This window comes from Gavia stellata, chromosome 5 (assembly GCF_030936135.1).
Source record: "Gavia stellata isolate bGavSte3 chromosome 5, bGavSte3.hap2, whole genome shotgun sequence".
NCBI lineage: Eukaryota > Metazoa > Chordata > Aves > Gaviiformes > Gaviidae > Gavia > Gavia stellata.
The window spans coordinates 25,585,668-25,607,628 of NC_082598.1; the positions used below are offsets into that span (position 1 = coordinate 25,585,668).

Below are 21,961 nucleotides of genomic sequence, written 5' to 3' on the forward strand. Positions count from 1 at the left end.
ATGGCAGCGCGGAGCTCCGCCGGGGATGCGGCGCTCCGCCGCGCGGCCGAGCAGTGGTTGCTCTGGGATAAGGTGAGGGGCGGCGGGGTCCTCCCTTCCCCCGGCGGGCTGCAGGTGCCGGGGCGGAAGGGGTCTCCCGGGCACGCGGGGACGTGGGGCGGGAGGCGGAGGGGGCGCAGGCTTGTGAAGTGTCAAGACGGCCTGGGGCGAGTCTTGGCTTTTAAATCGCGTCAGTGCCTGGAGCGGTAAAGGCACTTGTTGGGTCCTTCCCCTCCGTGCTCGAAGCCCTCTGACAAAGGGGGTGCCCTCCGTCCCGTCCCGTCCCGTCTCTCCCTCCCGCCCCGCCGCAGTGCGGGGCGCGGCAGCGCTGGCGCAGGTGGGGCTGCGATTCCGGCCGCTGCTGCCGCCCCCCTCCCGCTGCCGTCTGCACCGCTGCTCCGCCGCCGCGGCACTGCTGCCATGTCATAGCAGCCCCCTCTCCAGGCTAGAAACGCGTCTGGTTGGTCTCCAAGTATCGTCCCTGTATCTGGCTTTCAGCTGTATTGAACTTCTTGTTTGAAAGGGCCTGTATTGTTCTAACCGCTTCTGCTGTAGGGCAGTTGATAGACTTAAATTATTAAAGGCAAGAGTGCATTGCTGTGTTGTCTGCCTCTGAGTGTTAGAATCCTCCAGGTACCTCCATATTTTTGTTTACTAAAACACTGTTTCCGAAAGTCATGGGCTTGCTTCCAAACCACTGGGAAATGCAGAATGCATCCTCTTTTCCTGGTAGTGTCGTCCAGTGCTCAGTGGCCCCCATTGTTAATAAAATAACTCCTGAATCTTCAATATTGTCTGGTTTCATGGTTTTCCTCCCTTTTTCTGCTATTGCTTAGGAACACTATACATGAAATTTGCTCATTTGGCTGTACTGGAACACACTGGCTCATTGCCCCCCTTCAGTCACTTTCATGACTGCCCTCGGCTCAGCATCGTACAATGCTCTCTGGGTTTTGTGCAGCCTATGTATTTTTTTGGTAAGGGGTCTTCTGCTTATTTCAAGATTATCAATGAAAACATAGACTAATTCTTTTTTTAGTATTCTTTCCAGGTTCTAAAGGACGTAATTAAAATTACCTCAAGTTTGTTGTGATTCTTCATTAAAGATCCTTCAACTGGTTAACCGATCAGTTAGCCAGCTCTGTTTTTGTTAAGGATAATGCAATGCCAAACCAGCCCTTCTTTCAGAAATGCTAGTGTATCACATCAAATAACAATAAGCTTTTGTGTCTTTTTTTTTTCCCCCCAGCATAATTGATTTTGAGAAAACTGTCTGGTTTTCAAGGGCCTCTTATGTCCATTACTTCCTCGACTAACATTAATTGTATTCCTATCTTCTGTGTAATCGTTTCATTTTCAACTGGTTATTCCGATTATTTTGTGAAACCCTCTTGAAATCTAATGCAGCATCCCTTATAGTAACTTTACTTTTGAAAGGTTAGCTCTTGTTGCCAGTAATAATTGCCTGGTGTACAATACCCATTGCTGATTGTTCGAAAAGGGTGAGGTATTTTCATTTCTCAGGGAGCTCTTACATATTTGTATTGAGTAATAGAAGAATCTGCTATAACCTTTGTCCATTTACTCTGATATTAAAAAAAAAAGGTTCCTTTTTGACGTGTAGAGATAGGTTAATATTTAATGATGATAAGCTGCATGTTTCTTACAAAATAATAGTTTGCAAGAGCAAGCCCACGTGCCTGAAGATGGTCCTGCTGACTTAACAGGAACTATCTACCCTAGATGACAATTACTGATCTCGTTACCAGGCTATTTTTGTTACTGTATTCATTACAGTAGTATCATATTTTTCATTCTTTCTATTATCGATCATAAAATTCTGGATAGAAGGTAGCATCTGTTTTTATTAAAAATAAAACCTGTTTAGTTAGTAGCTGTCCCTCTACTTTAAAACCTTGTGGGGACTTCTGCACTGATGAAACCTCTTTGAGGCCTTCCTTTAGATTGAGGTAAATACCTGACATGTTACAGATGATGTTAAAGCAAACTGCAGTGCTGCATATTAACTCTGTATTAAAACACCTGCCACTGTATTCACAGGAATTGGTATTCTCATACTCAGAGCCAGTTTTCTTGGAGACTAGAAAAAAGTCTAACCTGACAGAACCAGCGAGGAAGAAAAAAAGCAGTGCTTCATCCTTCAGATACAATTGGGTCCTTCTTTAATAGAGATGCTGTGAGGATTTGGTTTTGGCTTTTTCTTCTGCTTAAAAAAAGTTTATTTTTTGTCCTTAGCTGTATACAATGGCATCATAACATTCCTAAAATTGAAAAAAAAATGGGAACAGTCATCTGTACAGTAAAAAATAAGTAAAATGCAGATTCTTAGGATGATATAGCCATAAACAATTATAACAGAAATTCTGGAAAAATCCTTCTGCTATACTAAACAGAGTTGGGCCTGGCTTTTACCATTACTTTTTAGAGAGCGTGTGTGTGGCATGGGGGAACAACCCAAACAGCTAAATTCAATCGAGTTTTCTCTAACAAATGATGTGGACTGAAACTCTGAGACTCAGGCAGCCACCTGGATAAGTATGATCATTTAGCCAGACCTGAAAAACTGGAGGATCCCTGTAGTTTCACAGGAGATACCAAATCTGGGAAATTCCTCTAGCAAGAATAATAAACAAAAATCTCCTTGGTTGTGAGAGCTACAGTGTGATTCTAGTGTCAAGCTGCCCTTCTGTATTGGCGTTACAGCTTCTAGTCTGCCCAATGTTTATACAACTGTGTGCAGCATCTACCTAAAGAGATGCCCGTTTCAATGGTAAGAGACAACTCCTGTGCACAAACCTCATGCTGGGGGAAAAAAAAGGTGACTAGGCACTGTACAAAGCCTGATGCAAAAGGTGGTGTTCAGGCTTTACTTACTAGACAGAGGCCTGATATTGCAGCAAAAAGTTCAGGTCAACTTTTAAGCAGCCTAAACTCAGAATAGTTATGCTGACCTATATTATTCTATAATAACATAGAATTATACTTATAATTACAGAATATAATTATTCCATAATAATACAGAATTATGTTGAGCCTCCTACAAGGAAGTGTCAGTTACAATGTTCTTGGATTGGTAAATTGGTAATTCTTAAACTGGAAATCAGTAGTTCAGGGGTACCTAATTGCTTACTGCACCCAGGAAACCTAGGTTTTTTTTCTGTAATGAGTCGAGCTTATTCTGCATTATGTAGTTTGCTCATTAGCACCAAATGATCTTTAGCTTTTTGAGTATTTATTTAAACTATGGTGTTTGTCCTGCAGCAGTGGGTGCACAGGTCAATGATTAGGGCATCCAGACCCTGGTCTCAGTTTGGTGTGCAGAATGCTTACATCTTTGTATGCAAGCTCGCTCAAGTGCCTGCTACTGTGTATGTTCTGCAGCATTTTCTGGAGCTGCAGAATTATTATTTTTTTCTAGGGTGATATGCCTTCCCTTGCTGTAAGCATACCTAGGTCATCCAAGAAATAGTAAAGTCTGTGACTTTTATGAGGTCATTGGGTTGACCAGAAATCAAAGCTTGCGTCCATTTGGAAATTATAATCTTTGCACTCCAGTGTAAAGTGTGTGTAATCATGCAGTGACTAACCTGCGGAGGATGCCGCCTCTCCACATAACCCTGTTGCCTAGTGGCTGGAGTGTGCCATCTGTCCTCTTGGCTCATCAGTTTTCAGGAAATCAAATATAAAACTTCACAAATCCCATGTTGTTAAGACTGAGATGTTGGGGCATACAGGACTTTACTAGTTCCTAAGTTTGGAAACAGAGAGTTGATAACAATAAAGAGTCCATATAAATAATACACCAAGAAAAGCAGCGAGGCTTAGAAATGCCTCACCTTCCACCACCACTCTGCATAGTCATTTTATTGAAGAATTGAACTGTAGTTGTTCAACTTTGATCCTGAGGGTTGTGCTTAAACATTTTTACAAGCATTGCTTGCAAAGATGACAATTTGCAATACATTTATCTTCTGGCCAGTCTCTTTAGTTTTCTGCTGCCTCTGGTGTTAGCCAGTCTTGGGACAAGGATATGATTTTATTATTTTTTTTAAACTCTACTTATAGCACTATGGAAGAAACAAATATTTCTTAATCATCAGCTTAACTGACTTGCTTATATGTTTAGAGTAGTTCTTGTGTTCTGATGACAAAAACTTTCTGAACTGTAAAGGTGCTTTTTTTGTTTGGTTTGTTTTTAAACAAGAAAAATTAAAATAGACATCTTGGAAATCTTTTCACTTCCCAAACTGTGATATATACGCTGCTGTTAAGGCAGCATGTTCACTTATGGAGATAAATCTAAAATAAGTAATACTTGAGATTGTACTGACTTAAAATTAGGAAGATAGAGCAAGAGTTCTGGTGTTCTTGAAGTGGTGCGCAATGTTTTGATACGGAAATAACCCAGTGCAGAAAGTGGGAAAGAAGGTCAGTTTTGTTAAGAAGCTTGAGGGAATTAAAAACAAACAAACAAAAACTTTTCTAAAATATCTGAGTCTTACATCTACAGAATCCAAAAACTTCTGCAATAGTGAAGCAGCTGGTTGCTGAAGGAAATGCTGGAGAACTGCAGAAATACTTTGGCTCGCGGATGGAGTTTGGCACAGCAGGGCTCCGAGCTGCCATGGGAGCAGGGATTTCCCACATGAATGACTTGACTATTATCCAGACAACCCAGGTACTGTTCAGCACTTCATCTCACTTAACTGGTTGTATATATGAGTGGAAGGGCCTCATTTATGAGAAGCAAATGGGTATTCTATGGAAGTACAAGGTTTTTTTACTATTCTCCCAATTTTCAGAAGTCATTTAAATAAGAATGTTATTCTTAAGCCCTCGTCCCCCTCCTCTTTATGTAGTGAGGATATATCCAGCTGTAGCCCTATATGTAGTACCGAAACTTAGTTAGCTGAGTGCTGATCTCTGTAACTAAGCAGAGAGAAGTATTAAGCCATTAAAATATTTTCCATATTTGATTTGCAATTGGATTTATACATGGCTACAGTTAAGCTCAAGTGGATCAGTTAGTCCTGATGTAACAACTACAAAAAAACCCAAAGGTAGCCAGCATTTGTATGTTGGACATAAATTTACATAAATGCAGTGAAGCTATATATATGCATATAGGTCCTAAAGTAGATCTACTTGGGGAGAGCTTAAAAAAACTCAAAACTTTAAATTACTGCAGTCTGGAGTGGTGGTGTATCATGTCCTAAACAGTTGTCGTTATTAAGGGTGAGATTCAGTTAAAAAACTGAAATACTGGCCAGTTGTTCTCTTCCTTATCGGAGACCTAACACAGCTAAATAATTTCTCAAAATCTGCAATTCAGACTAATCGTGTTAACTATTTCTTTCTGGAGTTGGTTCTGATTTTTGGAAAAGTACTTGAATGCTGTCCAGCTTCACTATATTGATTTGAAGGTTTCTGGTATTTCTCGGTGTGTATTGGTCCTAGACAAACTGAATCCCAGTCCAGTTCAGTGAGATGTTATGTGTGCTCACCTTTTTAAGATGTCAACATCTTAGCAATCATCTTAATGCAATGATAAATTAAATACTAAGATTGGGTTAATGAGGTGGATTTGTTGTTGTCTTCAGGGATTTTGCAGATACCTTGAGAAGAATTTCAGTGACCTGAAAAAGAGAGGAGTTGTGATTGGTTTTGACGCTCGTGCCCATCTTTCCAGCGGAGGCAGTAGCAAAAGGTGCGTTTTAGGTTTTAAGTATTTTGTAGATTCTTGTGTGATCCATTATGGTTTTATATCTGCTTCAACAGTATTTTCTCTTTCTGTAGAGTGAATTAAGGTGAGGGATTTATAGTATTTTTATATTCTGTTAATGCCAAAGCAGCTCTTAGAGTTGTGCTTTGTCTGTTGGGCATAGTGAGGGAACACATTTAAATTGGGTCTGTATAATCATTTGGGGTTTATTTATGTGGGGTTTTGTTTTGGGTTTTTTTTTTTTTTTTAAATTGGAGTCAGCAGTGGGGAAGAGCTGTGAATTCTAGGAAACTAATTGGTGAGAAAATGAATATATTTCCTAGGCATCTTTTCTTCCCGTTCAGGTTTGCAAGACTTGCTGCTAATACCTTCATCAGTCAAGGAGTTCCAGTTTATCTGTTCTCTGATATAACACCAACTCCTTTTGTGGTAGGTTTCTCTATTATATCTTTTTATATGCACATAAATTCTGTCAGATATCTTGCATTACTTACATTAAGGAAAGCTAGACAAACCACTTCTAACTTTTTAAGCTCTACCTGCAGTTAGTATTATGCTTATTTAGTTATAGTTACTTTACAACATCCACAGCAAGAGAAGGAAGAAGCTTAGTGGAATATCAGTGACTGTGGGATGTGTTTCTGTTAATTCCTGCTTTCAGGCAGATTTCTTGCAGAAGACATCTCATGGTTTCTAGATCGCTAGATCGCTGTGGACTCTGAAGTCTGAAACTTAGGAAGTCTGAAATATACACACACATTTCGTTTTGTAATTTTTGTTTGGTTCCTTGCTTTGGTTATTTTTTAATGGTTTTGTTTTTTTTTTTTTCTTTTTGGAGTATTGAACCCAAAGTAACATTTTTTAAATAGCAGGTTGTTGGAGTGCAGCTGTGTTAGGCTGGGAGGGTTGTGGAATGTGTCCACATTTTCACCGTCGGATCACTAGGTGTCAGTGCTCTAGAGCAGTGAAGAAAACCCCTACCTTTGCACTAAAAGGAACAGTTTCTCCGACACCAGTTGCTCCAGTGAGTGCTGCAAACAGAACACAGTGGGATGAAGACTTTGTATGTAGCATTCTTGTACTGATACAAATTTTGGTAGATTTAGGGTCAAATTATTCATAGTGCAGCTTAAAGCAGTGTTGCAAGAACTGCAGTTGATGGCACTTGCTATTAAATAGAGAGTCAGGAGTAAACTCGAACTGGACCCTTGTCACAAATAATGCTTTATTTCTAATTGACTCTATCTGATTTGGACTAATTTATAAGAGCTCTCTCCAAAACAATTCCTAACCACAATGGAGTAGTTGCTCCATGGGCTGCTTTCAAAAGACAGTATGGATAAGACTGCTCCAGTTGTAATTCTCTACCCTATGCAGACTTCTGTCATTACCCCAACAGACTTTGTATCCTTAAAGACCTCAGGTATCTCAAGTCATTCTACAGTAGGCAACACATGCATTAGGTTACTTTCTATAAAAATACTACTCTAGAGATTCACAAAGTTTCTGAAACAACTCTAAGAATATATATAAATGGGAAAATGCACAAGAAAAAGCAAGGGCTACAGTTGTGCCACGTGCGGTCTAGTGGAGCGAGTGCTACTTAGCTTCTGCTTTAGAGAGTCACTCTGTAGGAATCACATCCTGGCTTTCTTTTTGTTCAGCAGTATGGAAGTATTGCATATGCATGAGAATAAATAATATATAATATTTTGCACATTCCAGTTCAGATAACTTTCTCTTGTTACAGCCATACACAGTAACTCATCTGAAGCTTTGTGCTGGAATTATGGTTACGGCTTCCCATAATCCAAAACAAGATAATGGTTACAAGGTATTCCTATATGATCTATTTTCTGTTTTTTCTGCAAACATTTTTTCCATGTAGACACACCAGTAGTATTGTGTATAGCTCCTATCATGTTGTGAACCAAATTAATTGATAGTTTAATTTTTGAGATCTCTTCAAGACATACGTATTTAAAACTAGTAGCATGTTATACTAATAACATAATTAAAAACTAAGCTCTAAAAAGCAGGAAGATAAGTAATACCAGTGCATGCTTTGGAACACTTTAAAATATTAGCTGAGCTTTTTTCAAAAGCATTAATTGTTTCTTCAATTCATGCTTTAAAAAAAATCTCTTTACTTTTACAAACCCAGAGAATTAAAAATGTGTTAAACCTAATGAGCTGCTTGTACAAAAATGTTTTGAATAAATTCCATTAACTTCTTGTAGTATATTTTTCTTTTGCTAAGTGACACCGTTATTGGTGTGAGTTTTTTCTATCTGCTTTTCACTGAAAACACATGGCTGAGCTGCCTGTCTGCCAATCATCCCATAGTTGGACTAGTCATATACAGTTTCTAAAATAGAAAAATGGAAGTTAGCAGGGATGATTTCTTGCTGTCTCTCCCTCCAGAACTTCATGTCTGTTTAAAATCGCTTTTGCTTTTTTTAGTATTTCATGTGTTGATCTTGATAGCTTGTTTGGATGTTTTATCAACTACTTTTTTAATCAACTTCATATTTTCTTAATGTTTTGTTATTTGGACTACATATGTACGTGGCCCAGGTGCTGTTAGGTATCTTTCCTTAAACTTGTGGTCTGTAAACCATCAGTAGAAGGAAGTGTGCAAACAACTGTCAAAAAGTAAAACATAATAAGTACACCTCTTCCTGGATGTGTAAGCAATCAACAAAAAGGAGAAGACTACAAGTAATGAACATCTTGAAAGTTAGTTGAATTTGTTCTTGCTGTTGTGGCAACACTGCCGCTGTAGGCAGTTGCAAAGTTTTTGTGCGTTTCTTCTTGATTTTTTTTTTGTGGTAAATGTGTTTCACTTTTGCACACTTTGTTCCTCTTAAGAATTCTTCTCTATATATAATGATTATACCTAAAAATCTGGAAGAAAGTGTATGAAATAGCATGGGCAAGTTATCAATCCCAAGACTGGCAGACAGGCTGATACTTGAATTTTCTTAATAAATGAGCTGGGTCTTGTTTTGTGTTTCATTATGGATTTTGATATCTTTTAATAAAAATAAACAGCTTTTTTTATAGAACGGGATGTGAGAGGAAACACTGAGAATATGAACAGAGGAATACTCTGAGTATACTTAAGCCTAATTTACTGTAATACTCTACTGAATGTAGTGCACCTTAGCCAACAAAAAAATAACAAAGCTATCCTACAATATAAATGACCAAACACTCACTTACCCTATTTATTATTTAGGTTTACTGGGAAAATGGTGCTCAGATCATTTCCCCTCATGACAAAGGGATTTCTCAGGCTATTGAGGAGAACCAAGAGCCTTGGCCTCAGGCTTGGGATGACAAACTGATAGACAGCAGCCTGCTACTTCATGATCCATATGCCACGGTCAATAAGGAGTATTTCAAGGACATACAGAAACAATGCTTTCACAGGTAACTGGTCTTAAGTCCGTTAAGAATATGGGATTTTTCCATCTAGTACATGAGAGGGGCAGTTTAAATCGATGGAAGTCAGGGCGGCCATGATCCTGCCATGATCCAGTTCTGTCTGTGCCTTCTTGTCATCTATTGTGGTAGCAGTGGCAGCTGTGTGGTGACGTAGTAAGCCAGTTCATAAAGCTGATCTGGCAGAAGCCTAACCCAGCAAAGTGAGCGATTAATTTCTGATTGTATCATCTCCCTGTATTCGCATGACCATGCATCAACCAAGTGCCACAGCAAGACTGAGGGTATCTTGTGCAGCTGGGGGTGAGCTGACGCTGACGGTCCAACTGCCTTAAAATGAGCTTCTGAGAGAGAAGGTGAACCAGGCCGTTAAGCCAGTTCTGGAAGAAGGAGGTCTTGCTCTGTCATTCTAGCCTTGCGTGTGCTCCTGGTGGCCTTGGACGCCATGCATGAACCTATTCCTGTTGCTTGCTCAGTAAAAGCTTTACTCAACAAAATCAAGTGGATGTTTCTCTTTGTGATTAACAAGTAGAATCAGTTTATGGATTAGATGAGCAGCAACCTGTTGATCTGCTTATTCACATCAAAATTTTAACCACCAGTAACCATGTTCTTACTCTTGCTAAAAACCAAGTCAGAATTACTAGAAAGTTGGGGCTATGTGAGAAATTTTGCTGCTTTTTCAGAATAGGAGTTAAATGTCTTCTTAGGAGTTTGTGTGACTTTAGGTATGTTCTACGCTTTCAGTAATGTACCTCATAAAAATGAGCATGTTCAAATGAGGCGCGCTGCTGTTGGTTCGCTGTGTTCACAGCCTTTGGAGCTGGTTTAAATGCCAGAGTGGGGGATGGAGAGTTTTATTAGTCAGTTGTATTTGTTTTCCACTTGCCTCCTTTGGGGTGTGCATAGGGTGTACTATCTTTCTTATTCCAGTGGTTTGCACATATCAGGACATTAGATATCAAGAGTGACTCTCATTGCTGAAAAATGAGGCTAAGCCAATTTTCAAGCCATTACCTTCAAAATCTGTGATTTAGAATACTGAGTCATATTGAACGTAGTCGATTTTGTGCAGAATGTTCTTCCATATCCAAGTTTACAGTTAATCTGTTTTATTTCAGGAATATAAACAAAGAAACAAACCTGAAATTTGTTCATACTTCTGTGCATGGCGTAGGTCATAAATTTGTGCAGTTGGCCTTCAAGGCATTTGACCTTAGCCCTCCTTTTGCCGTTCCGGAGCAGAAGGATCCTGATCCAGAATTTCCCACAGTGAAGTATCCAAATCCTGAAGAAGGCAAAGGTGTTCTGGTAAATAGATACTTTTTGTTTTAATAGTTGCAATGTCTCTCAAACAGTGTTTCCTTTCTGCCAATAGTCATGGCTATAAATATTGTTGAAGGTCTATTTTGTTTCTGTTTTCATGGCCTTATTTTTAGTGAAGAGTTAGCTGGTATCCTTTCATTGAAATTTATAACGCTTTTAGAAGCAGTCAGGTAACATTCACAGAATCACTACAGTTGGAAAAGACCTGTAAGATTATCAAGTCCAACCATCAACCAACAAACACCACCATGCCCATTAAACCATGTCCCACAATGCCTCGTCCACATGTTCCTTGAACACCTCCAGTGATGGTGACTCCACCACTCCCCTGAGCAGCCTGTTCCAGTGTGTCACCGCTCTCTCCGTAAAGAAATTTTTCCTAATATCCAGCCTGAACCTCCCCTGGCACAATTGGAGGTCATTTCCTCTAGTCCTGTCACTAGTCACTTGGGAGAAGAGACCAACACCCACCTCTCTGCAACCCCCTTTCAGGTAATTGTGGAGAGCGATAAGGTCTCCCCTCAGCCTCCTCTTCTCCAGACTGAACAACCCCAGCTGCCTCAGCCGCTCCTCATAAGACTTGTGCTCCAGACCCCTCACCAGCTTCATTGCCCTTCTCTGGGAACGCTCCAGCACCTCAATGTCTTTCTTGTAGTGAGGGGCCCAAAACTGAACACAGTATTCGAGGTGCAGCCTCACCAGAGCCGAGTACAGGGGCACGATCACTTCTCTAGTCCTGCTGGCCACACTGTTTCTGACACAGGCCAGGATGCCGTTGGCCTTCTTGGCCACCTGGGCACACTGCTGGCTCACATTCAGCCAGCTGTCAGTCAACACCCCCAGGTCCTTTTCTTCAGGGGAGCTTTCCAGCCACTCGTTCCCAAGCCTGTAGCGTTGCATGGGGTTGTTCTGACCCAAGTGCAGGACCCGGCACTTGGCCTTGTTGAACCTCATACAATTGGCCTCAGCCCATCGATGCAGCCTGTCCAGATCCCTCTGCAGAGCCTTCCTACCCTCCAGCAGATCAACACTCCCGCCCAACTTGGTGTCATCTGCAAACTTGCTGAGGGAGCACTCAATCCCTTCACCCAGATCATCGATAAAGATATTAAACAAGACTGACCCCAAAACTGAGCCCTGGGGGACTCTGCTTGTGATCAGCCGCTAACTGGATTTCGCTCCATTCACCACAATTCTCTGGGCTCGGCTGTCCAGCCAGTTTTTTATCCAGCAAAGAGTACACTTTGTTCTGCCCTCTAACAGAATGGGCAGCATCTGCACATAGAACAAAGTGATACAATTCCTTTTAAAAACTAAACTAAAATAAAATAATAAAAAATATCTTCACAGTTGTTTTTGGGAAGTTTCTACAATTTACACCTGAAATACAAAGACTAAATTGCTCTGATACGACACTGGGAGCAGGTAGAGGAAGTCCTGACAGGTGGTTGGAATTTCTGCTACAAGTATTTCTGCTACACTTTGTTATTGAAGGATCCTGTTGAATCTGAGTAGCTTTTGACTCAGGCTGCAGATGTGGAATGATGTAGGTGAAGTTAAATGTCCTGACTGTGCTCTACTGCTGCCAGGCTTGAAGTTTAGTTCTTGTAGAGACACATAATAATTTTGGGTGTTTGAAATTAAATAAATTGGGAAAAATATTTAAAACCTATAAAGAAAGAGAAAATATTATTTGGGAGTATTAACACTCATCTGCTCTTGCTTACCACTTTTCCAGACATTGTCTTTTGCTTTGGCTGAAAAAGATGGGGCAAAAATCATTTTAGCAAATGATCCTGATGCTGATCGACTTGCAGTGGCAGAGAAACAAGAGAGGTATGGTAATAAAGAAATGCAAACTATTTATGTTTTTTACGTAAAGGTTAGGCTCATTTGGGGGATTCTTGCAACCTGTGTTGCAGAGGAATAGATAGTCACAGTAGTCATTTTTGGACTAAAACCACATAGAAATGTGAGAGGACTGTATGAAGCAGACCACAGTGGGGGCAGTAAATGAAATAGTGATTAACATTAGACACTGTACAGAAGACTGAATAATAAATAATTGACACTTGCTGTACTTGAGGCATGCACAGGAGCATGTGAATTGTTGTGATTGTGCTATACTTTTTTAAAGGTAGGTTTTCGGTTTGAAATTTTTCACAAAAGACTGATAAAAGTTCTTTCATAATGTGTTTATTAAATAATAACTTGAATATTCAGGAGAACTTTTATAGTTCCCTGATAATCTCAGGAATAGGGAACATCCCTGTTCTTTGTTCTTTAATGAGTTCCTTCTTTCTCAAATACTGTTAGACCAGACATTTTACTTATCATTGGATGATTTCGGCCTCTCTCGCTCGATTCTCCACTTCTATGCATAATCTTACATACCTGCATTTCACCTTAAGCTTTTTCAGTGTTTGTTACTTCACAGTATAGTCATTTGTACTCTCTCCTTTAAGGACCAGCTATACATGCATTATTTATGTATAGCCCATCAAAGAATGGGATCACAAAAGGTAAATTGCTCAAACAGGGACTTCTCATAAATTTTTCATATGCATGGAATGTGTAACCTATAGTTCTGACCCAATATTGCCATCCCCTTATTTCGTGCCCCCTGCTATCTTGTACTTTTGCAATTGTTAGCATTTCTGTATTGTGGTTATATTTGATGAATGAAAATAAGCTGAAGTACTGTACTTGGTATCATATCTACAAATAGTGGTGTTTCTCTTTTATCTACCTTGATAAAGCAGAAACTAATCTGAGCAGTTAGAAACCATAAATCTTTAATAAAAGTATATTTCAAGGTTTCAGCTCAGAGAGGAGCAGAACAAAAATCTGCTGCTGGGCCGGGAGCAGGAATAGTGTAAATGAATTCCCTGTGTGGAAATATCCATTTTGCTTACCAGATAACCTCTTTTGGTCTTGCAGCAGCTTCAAAGGTGGCAATGTTTTATTTAGGTTTTTGGGGCTTTTTTTAACTCGTTATCCTCACAGCATGAACTAAGGAGGCTTCTCTGCCTTTAGAAGAATAATGGGCTAATTGGGTCTCTCTGCTGTATCTTTGGCAGTGCTAGCTGGAATATCCTTACTTTAATGTTTTTGGCTTGTGCCAGCCTCAGTTGGCAATTCAGCGTTGAGGAAAAAGCATAAAATGTCTGGGTTTGTGCTGGTTATGACGGGTTAAAACAAGAATGCAAAATCACTCATGTTTTTTGTCTAAAAACTTAGAGCTATCAGACACTTGAGGAGGGGGAGTTAGTTTATTGTATTTATCGCCATTGAGAGCATGGTGCTCTCATTCTGCTACCTCTTTGCTAATTGTTTAGCCAGTCTTAGTTGTCTCCTAACTTTCAGTCCTGTGTCCTCCTCTCAGAATTCTGCTGTAGCTGTTCATACACTAATCGAATATTAATATAGGCTTCTACAGTATCTGTACTTCTTCTTTGACAGAAACTCCTGCTAGAGCACACTCTCAGCGCTCTTACACTAAGTTGTCACTGTGCATTGCTTTGTGCCTGTTGGCATCAATAAATGCAGGAGACTGAGTCTGCTTCTCTTTCACAACAGGTACTGTTTCTGTAGGTCTTGGTTTTTGTCAGTTTTGGCAGTGTCTTTGTCCCCTTTTGTGACTGGGAATTTTGGGGCAATTTTGACATCTGTCTTTCCCTTTTTCCTTCAATTTTTCTTGTTCTAGCAACACATCAATGTTAATCATTTTTTACCTGTTTGAGATTTTTTCCAACCTTCCTCAATGACCGATTGGTGTATTTGTGATTAAATAAAAGGTATTTGTCACTGAGTCGACTAAAAATACTGATCACTTGAGAAATGTAGTTTTGTGTTTCTGTGCTTGTCTTAATAATTGATTTTTATAATTTCTCTGCTGGATTTTTTTTTTTTTTTTACTTAAAATATACTGGAAATATCACTGTTTCATCTTTGGATAAACTCAAAAGCTGGTGTATATGATGGGAGGAGGAAGGTAACCACTTCAGAATTCTTTGGGGGAGGAAATTTTTGTTTGTTCTTAATGAACACATGATTTCTTATTACTGTTACTTGGAGCTCAGATGCAGTGGTTTTATTTGCTAGTATTCATGTATGGAAGAACCATTACATTATTTTTTTTCCAGTATTATCCTTTGAATTTGTATACTTTCTCCCCCCAGTGGTGAATGGAAAGTGTTTTCTGGAAATGAGCTGGGAGCTCTCTTAGGCTGGTGGATCTTCACTTGCTGGAAAAATAACAATAGGGATACTTGTGCCATTAAAGATGTCTACATGTTATCCAGTACTGTTTCTTCCAAAATCCTGCGAGCGATTGCACTAAAGGAAGGTTTTCATTTTGAGGTAAGCTGTTACATGTTATTCCATGTTCTTTTTATTTGCTTTCCTACCAAGTGTCATATCTTGTAAAACATTGCTTTTATTTTTAATGCCTTTTTTTCTCTTCACTGCTGTAGGAAACACTGACAGGTTTCAAGTGGATGGGCAACCGTGCCAAACAGCTCATGGACCAGGGAAAAGCTGTTCTTTTTGCATTTGAGGAAGCTATAGGTAAGAAACAGAATATTATGTTCTGGTATCCTGTAGAATAGTGAAAGTAGGACTATTGCAAAAAACGGCAATGTAAAGATGCCCTCAACACAGTGGGTGTATTTCCAGTGAGTAATCGATATCATTCATTTGGATGATTGGTATTACTAGTTTTAATCCTTTGTATCTCTGCTTAGCACGTATTATGATGATGTAAGCTAGGTGTATAGATCTTCAGTAGCATGGCTATGTAGACTTGGACTGCAAATTCTGCGCAAGCTATTTAAAAAAAACAAACTTCAGACTTGAAGTTGAGTATGTTTAGCTGACAGTTTTAAGCTAAGTTTAAATGTGAATAAAGCAAAGTAAAACCTTCCCCAAATTATACTTGTAAACTGGAAAGCCATGAATAAAAGCTATGAATTCATGAGAAGGAAATTGTAAAGCTGTAATGGTCTTTCGTGAGTATCTCGGTACCTGAAAACCAGAGAAGATGGAATTTCACAGATAATTATCAGTGTTACCATATGCTACTGTGTAAGGGTAATTACATCCTGCAGTGTGGCATTTCTCTTTTGTGAGAGCTCCAAAAGTACTCAGGAGCATCTGGCACTGGTAGAATACAAATCTGTCTCCATCTTGAAATTCCATTAGATACCTTACTTATCAAAATTAACACTGATGAGAAGATAAAATTTTTCCAGTTTTGGTTTAACTCTAAAATGTCCGTACTATTGTAATGTGCATTTCTCCTCTAAAAGATGTTGGTTTGATTAACTTCCCCCCCACCCCCTTTATCTTATTTCCTCATAAAAATATATCAAATATATCTGATTTTCTTTGTTCAGGGTATATGTGCTGTCCTGCTGTTCTGGACAAAGACGGTGTCAGCGCCGCTGTTATAACTGCGGAGATGGCTAGCTTTTTGGCAACCAGGAATTTGTCTTTGTCACAGCAGCTGAAAGCTGTCTATAATGAGTGAGTTCAGTTATAATTGTTTAATTTTCAGATTTTCTCCATTCCACATACTGGGGTTAATAGGGACTCAATAGCAACCTGTGATATATGAAGAAAAAAAAAATGGGTTATTGTACTATTAACAGAATTCTGTGTTAATACTAATCTTTTAGAAAGCGCTCCTGCCTCATGGGCATGAATAGATTTATGACTTTGTTTTGTGTCATTTTAAGGTATTTTAAAAATAACACTGTTACCTTACTAATTCCCTATTAGATAATGAGATTTTTGAGGTATTTTTGTTTGCTTGTCTGAAAGGTTTCTTCCTTTTGGGAAGTTCTGTTCTTCGGTTCTTTTACAGAAGATTCACCTGGGTTTTGGCCAGCAGTTTTGCTGTGTTGTAGAGATTGTAGTGCCTCTTGCTGCTTAAATGTGCCAGATACACAAAAGTGTTGTTGGCAGAATGGGTCTAAGTAGCTCTGCTGTATTTATGCTACTCATAGAAGCCAGCTTGTTTCTGTCCTGCTTGCAGGGCTACTTGTGATTAAATTAATTCTAGTTGGCTGTAAAGTTAGGCTTTTTATTATATTATTCTGTCTTTTTTTGATGGATAGTACATGTTGATTGTTCTTTCAGCTCCTGAATACTGAGATTTGAGCCGAATATGCAGAAGTGCTTTGACTGTTTGGCCATAACTATTGGCTATGTACAGCTGGGTATCCCTCTAAGAGCTTTTAATATGAGGCACTACTTTTCTTTTGTTCTTCTTTAATGTGTTCAGAGACCTACGGAAATCAATAGCAAAGATGGCTATTGGATTTCATGGGGCAGTGATTTTTGTGTGGGTTTTGGGTTGTTTATTTTAAAGGAGGAAGCAGCACAGGCTGGCAGATACTCTCCACCTCTTCATGTCTCATAGACACTAACAAAAGAGTGGTGGAACCTGCAAAGGGATTAATGGAAAACTCCAGCCTTGGTGCTTCTTGTTTTCCAATCCTCAGATCTCTCATTTGCATGCAGCACTAGCCATGCTTGTTTCATCCACTGTTTAAGAAGGAATCAAGTGGCAAAGACTTGCTAACACACTGCATAAATAAATTGTAGAATTTATCAGCTATTGTACATGGCAGAAGTAAAGAGTAATATAAATGCATGGAGCAGGAATTCATGCCTAGAGCTGCAAATACAGTATCTGATGTAAGAATTCCCTTAATTACTAGTAGCTGAAGTATATTCAAAGAATTATCCTCCTCTGGCTCATGCCTTTTTTTTTTTTTTTTTTTTTTTAATACTCATTCAGTAAACACCCGCTTCAGGTTGCCCTCAGAAACAGAATATTTAGCCGAGTGGAACTTAGCTGTGCCACAGTGCTGCTGTGTACATAGCCACTGAAGAGGACTCTAAAAGTCAGACCTTATTTAGCATAAAAGCAGTCTGTAGATGCACTTCAAAGTAAGATGTCACTGCACATAGTCATTGTTTGTGGAGAAGCTACAGATACAGGGAAGGATACAAATCTGCCTTATTAAATTAAAACTTGGGGGGGGGGTTTCTTTTATGTGTGTTTGGTTTGCTTGTGGCTAGTACAGAGTTGCAGTTTTCTACTCCTTACTACTTTATTCGTCGTCAGATTTGTCTTGTGAGTTGCTGTTGAAGCACAAGAAACTTTGCTCTGTACTTTGGAGGTATAGAAGGGGGATCTGTTCTCAAAGAAGTAAATGCAGATCAGGAAAAGGACATAGTCCTAATAGGCTCATCACTTCTTTCAAATATAGGATAGTTTTGTAAACTCCCTTGTCAGATTCTCAAGACTGGTTTAACAACTTGTGCTGGTTTTGGCTGGGATAGAGTTAATTTTCTTCATAGTAGCTAGTATGGGGCTGAGTTTTGGATTTGTGCTGAAAGCAGTGTTGATAATACAGAAATGTTTTAGTTGTTGCTGAGCAGTGCTTACACAGAGTCAAGGCCTTTTCTGCTTCTCACACCGCCCCACCAGCGAGTAGGCTGGGGGTGCACAAGAAGTTGGGAGGGGACACAGCTGGGACAGCTGACCCCAACTGACCAAAGGGATATTCCGTACCATATGATGTCATGCTCAGTCTATAAGCTAGGGAGAAAGCTGGCCGGGGGACTGCTGCTTGGGCTGGGCATCGGTCAGAGGGTGGTAAGCAATTGTTTTCATTTGCATCACTTGCCTTTCTTGTTGTTTGTTGTTGTTGTTATTTTCCTTTTCATTACAATTTTTATTATTATTATTATTATTTTATTTTATTTTATTTCACTTATTAAACTGCTCTTATCTCAACCCACGAGCTTTCTGAGTTTTACTTTTCCGATTCTCTCCCCCATCCCGCTGGGGCAGAGGGGGAGTGAGCGAGCAGCTGTGTGGTGCTTAGTTGCCAGCTGGGCTTAAACCCCGACACAGCTATTGACCTTCAAGATGTCCATTTTGGTATAAACATGACCCTATTTAAGGAACCTTTCAGGTTTCTAGCATGAACATCCTACGACTAAAGAAAGATTCGGCCCTTCAGATTTCCCCTGGCATCAAGAATACTCATCAAGGGTTGATCTTAGTAAGAGCTCACTTAAACAACCAGTCCAGGCTTATACGCTATTCAAACACATGCTGTTTTGAAAAGTCAGTGTTAGCAGGTAATTTGTCTTTGATGCAGATTCTGCATCATATTACCTGGCAGCAAACAGATAAGGTAGAGATGACGTTCAGAACAGTTTGGTTTAGTAGAAACACTTTAATGGGAGAGCAGCTTCTAAAGCGTGATTGGAAAAAACAGTCTGGAATTTGTTTTATTTGGAAAAGGTCAGCTGGAATGCAGTCAAGGAAGCTATTTAGAGGTAGTCTGTTCTCTTCCTATGGTGGTTAGATCTCTTCAAGGCAATAATGACATCTTTCTTCTTCTGGTTTAGCAGTAAACTTCCTCATTTTTAATCATTAAAAGGTGTCTGCATGGAAGCTTCTTTAAAGTCTGTAAAATAGGACAATTAAGCTGTTGAGGTCTTTTTAAAATTGTGAGGGGGTGAACTGATGCTACAGTTGGGTGACCATGAGTATAGATTCTTGCTTTGTAGAAGGTTGTATAATGTGTATGGTGTACAACTCTAAGAAGAACATTGCTTCTTCAATTCATTAATACTGTGTCTTCACAGATATGGCTTCCATATCACTAAAGCTTCATATTTCATCTGCCATGATCCTAAAGTTATTCAACAGCTTTTTGACAACCTTAGAAATTTTAATGGAAAAAACACCTACCCAAAATCTTGTGGTAGATTTAAAGTTTCTGGAATAAGGGATCTAACTACTGGGTATGACAGCAGCCAGCCAGATCAAAAGGCTGTAAGTATATTTTTTTAAAATTATATGTAAATCATGTAAGTATGTATATACGCATGTATAAAAAAGTATATGGAGAAACACTCTAAACATTATGTAACATCCCAAGTCTTAAAATAAGTTAGATGGGGATGATTGTTTTGCCTTGGTGGGAGGAAATTAAGGTTGGGGGAGGTGGAGAGGGTTGGTGGTTTTTGTTTGGTTTTGTGGTGTTTTTTCTCTGCAAGACAACAGTCTGTACAAGGAGGTAGGAGGATCGCGCTATCTTGCTACAGCAATCTTGCATTATATTGTAAGTGTAAGTTAAACTGTCTACTGAGATGTGGCTTTGGGTTCTTTAGTTTTCCACAATCCATGTTTCTTTTCCTCCTGGGAAATGCCATCACAGAGCAACTTCTATTTGCAGTAAAAATGTTGACTAGACTTGAAATGAGCTACCTAGTAGTAATGTATTGCTACCAGATTCTAGGTTGACAGTAAGGCTGTCATTTGCCTGTTGTGGTCTCAAGACCACAATGATGAAAAAAACAGAACAAAGCTTAATTTTAACTGATCCTTTAGTTATATGATATGACATCAAGTCGTGGCTTTTGTCTTGCATTCATTATATATGGTCACTTTCCAAGCTTCTAAAAAATTATTCTTACTATTTCTAGATACTTCCCACTAGTAAAAGCAGCCAAATGATAACGTTCACTTTTGCTAATGGAGGAGTGGCCACAATGAGAACCAGTGGGACGGAACCAAAGATCAAATACTATTCTGAACTTTGTGCACCTCCTGGAAACAGGTATTGTCATTTACAGCAGTAAATTCTGTGTAATGGGAGCTGTGTGGCTTTTTGGTATTGTTTTAGTGGGGAAGGGGCTCTCCATAATCAAATAATATTGGTATAGTCATTATTTTATCAAATGTATTTGCATAAAGCTTCAATTCTGCACAATTTGTTGATGCATTCTTGTTGTCACTGAAATTCCTTTGAACTCGGTTTCACATTCAGTAAAAACAATATCAAGAAAAACATTGTGCCTTAAACGATAGTAGATAGATTCACTCTCTTTTTACATATATAGTTGCTTTTAAACATACAACTATAAATAAAGTGTTCTAATATAATTTAAACCCTTTTATGTTTACTAATTGTATCCTTGACTGATAGCCTGGGAAATCATGTAGTCTTAAAGATAAGCAATTAATAACTTTTATGTAATGAAAATAATGCTTTCTCACAGATGAAAATTAATCTGAAAATACTATTTCAAGTATAAAAGTTATATTCCAAATCACATACATTTTGTAATAGAAGCTCTTCTGAACTCAAATTGGCTGTTCTATTTTAGATTATATTGTGTGTTTATGTTTCTCCGTAGTCTTAAGTGCCTTCATGTGCATCAGTTGGAAGTGAACATCAGTGCATTAGCATGAGTAATCAAGTGTATATACTTTTAGCATTAATAGAAAGTGTTTGTCTAAAACAATGCAACAGACGTAACAATTCCTCAGAATGAAAATGTGCTTTTTAGCTTCTCCACTGTGACACTGTTTTCTGTATTTGTGTGGATTTTGTTTCTCAGTGACATTGAGCAGCTGAAGAAGGAACTAGATGAATTGGTCAACGCTCTTGAAAAACACTTCTTTCAACCAGAAAAAAATAATCTTCAGCGGAAGACTGAGTAAAACAGCGAAATTGCTACCTTAATTGGTTTTTGCAGCATTAGAATTGCATTATTTAAGAAGTAAGGATTTTTAGGACCAAACATCTGAGAACTCAGACTAAAAACACTTCTGCTTTTATTAAGAGTTATTCTGGATACTCTTGTATCTAGTATCTTATTTTGGAAGGAAAGTACCTTTACCCTTAAAGGACCAAAAAACCCCAATCAGTTGAACTAAAAGCTTTATGAACTAAAAGTTGACTGCAAATGTATTTCAATCAAAACTTGTTTTCATTAAATATTGTAAGTAATATTCTGACTTCTGAAATGCAGCCTGTTTTGTGGGGACTTTTATTTCATTCGTGTGTGTGTAATCTGATAATACTATGCAACTTTATCTAGGTTTAGATTTGCAAGGCAAGTTCTTCTATTAACAAGAAGTACTGAAAGCCTGTGGCAAGACTTTAACAAACTTGGGGCAAATGTTTCAGAAATAGTGATCTTTCTTGGGGATTTTGGCCCAAACAAACAAGTCACAGTGGATTTGCTGGAGAGCTATTTGCTGTGGGACTATACATCACATTCCAGAATAGAGATACTAAGTGTACTAAGCTGCCTTTTAATACCATGAAGATACTAAGATACTGTATCTACATACACCACCTTTCTCTTGCCTCACTGAACTAAGCATAATTAGTTCCATGCATACCCCAGTCTCAGAGTCTGTCATACTGTGTGCTACCATGACTCGATGCATAGCTCTGCATGTCTACTTTAAAGCAGAAGTTTCCATTTTATTGCATGCTGTTGTCTGCACTTGCAGAGCCCAGGAGGGTTATTTGGAGGTTACCAGTTGACTTTAATACAAGGGTTTTCTGCATTTTTAGTACT

At 38.9% G+C, this 21,961-nt stretch overlaps 1 protein-coding gene and 1 long non-coding RNA gene across 2 annotated transcripts in view; one reads left to right on the forward strand and one right to left on the reverse strand.

Annotated features, from left to right (window-relative positions):
- On the forward strand, window positions 1–21,320 carry PGM2 (phosphoglucomutase 2). Its single transcript, XM_059817527.1, has 14 exons — window positions 1–72; window positions 4,571–4,738; window positions 5,661–5,767; window positions 6,127–6,211; window positions 7,533–7,616; window positions 9,024–9,217; window positions 10,351–10,540; window positions 12,294–12,391; window positions 14,737–14,917; window positions 15,031–15,124; window positions 15,952–16,081; window positions 19,229–19,418; window positions 20,072–20,205; window positions 20,990–21,320. The coding sequence occupies exons 1-14, from the start codon at window positions 1–3 to the stop codon at window positions 21,090–21,092; spliced, it is 1,830 nt and encodes a 609-aa protein (XP_059673510.1). The 3' UTR covers window positions 21,093–21,320.
- Window positions 10,482–21,961, reverse strand: part of LOC132317024 (uncharacterized) — a 22,426-nt gene continuing 10,946 nt past the window's right edge. Inside the window, exon 3 of the long non-coding RNA XR_009483986.1 lies at window positions 10,482–10,517. This is a non-coding gene — a long non-coding RNA (uncharacterized LOC132317024). The remainder of the gene's footprint in view (window positions 10,518–21,961) is intronic.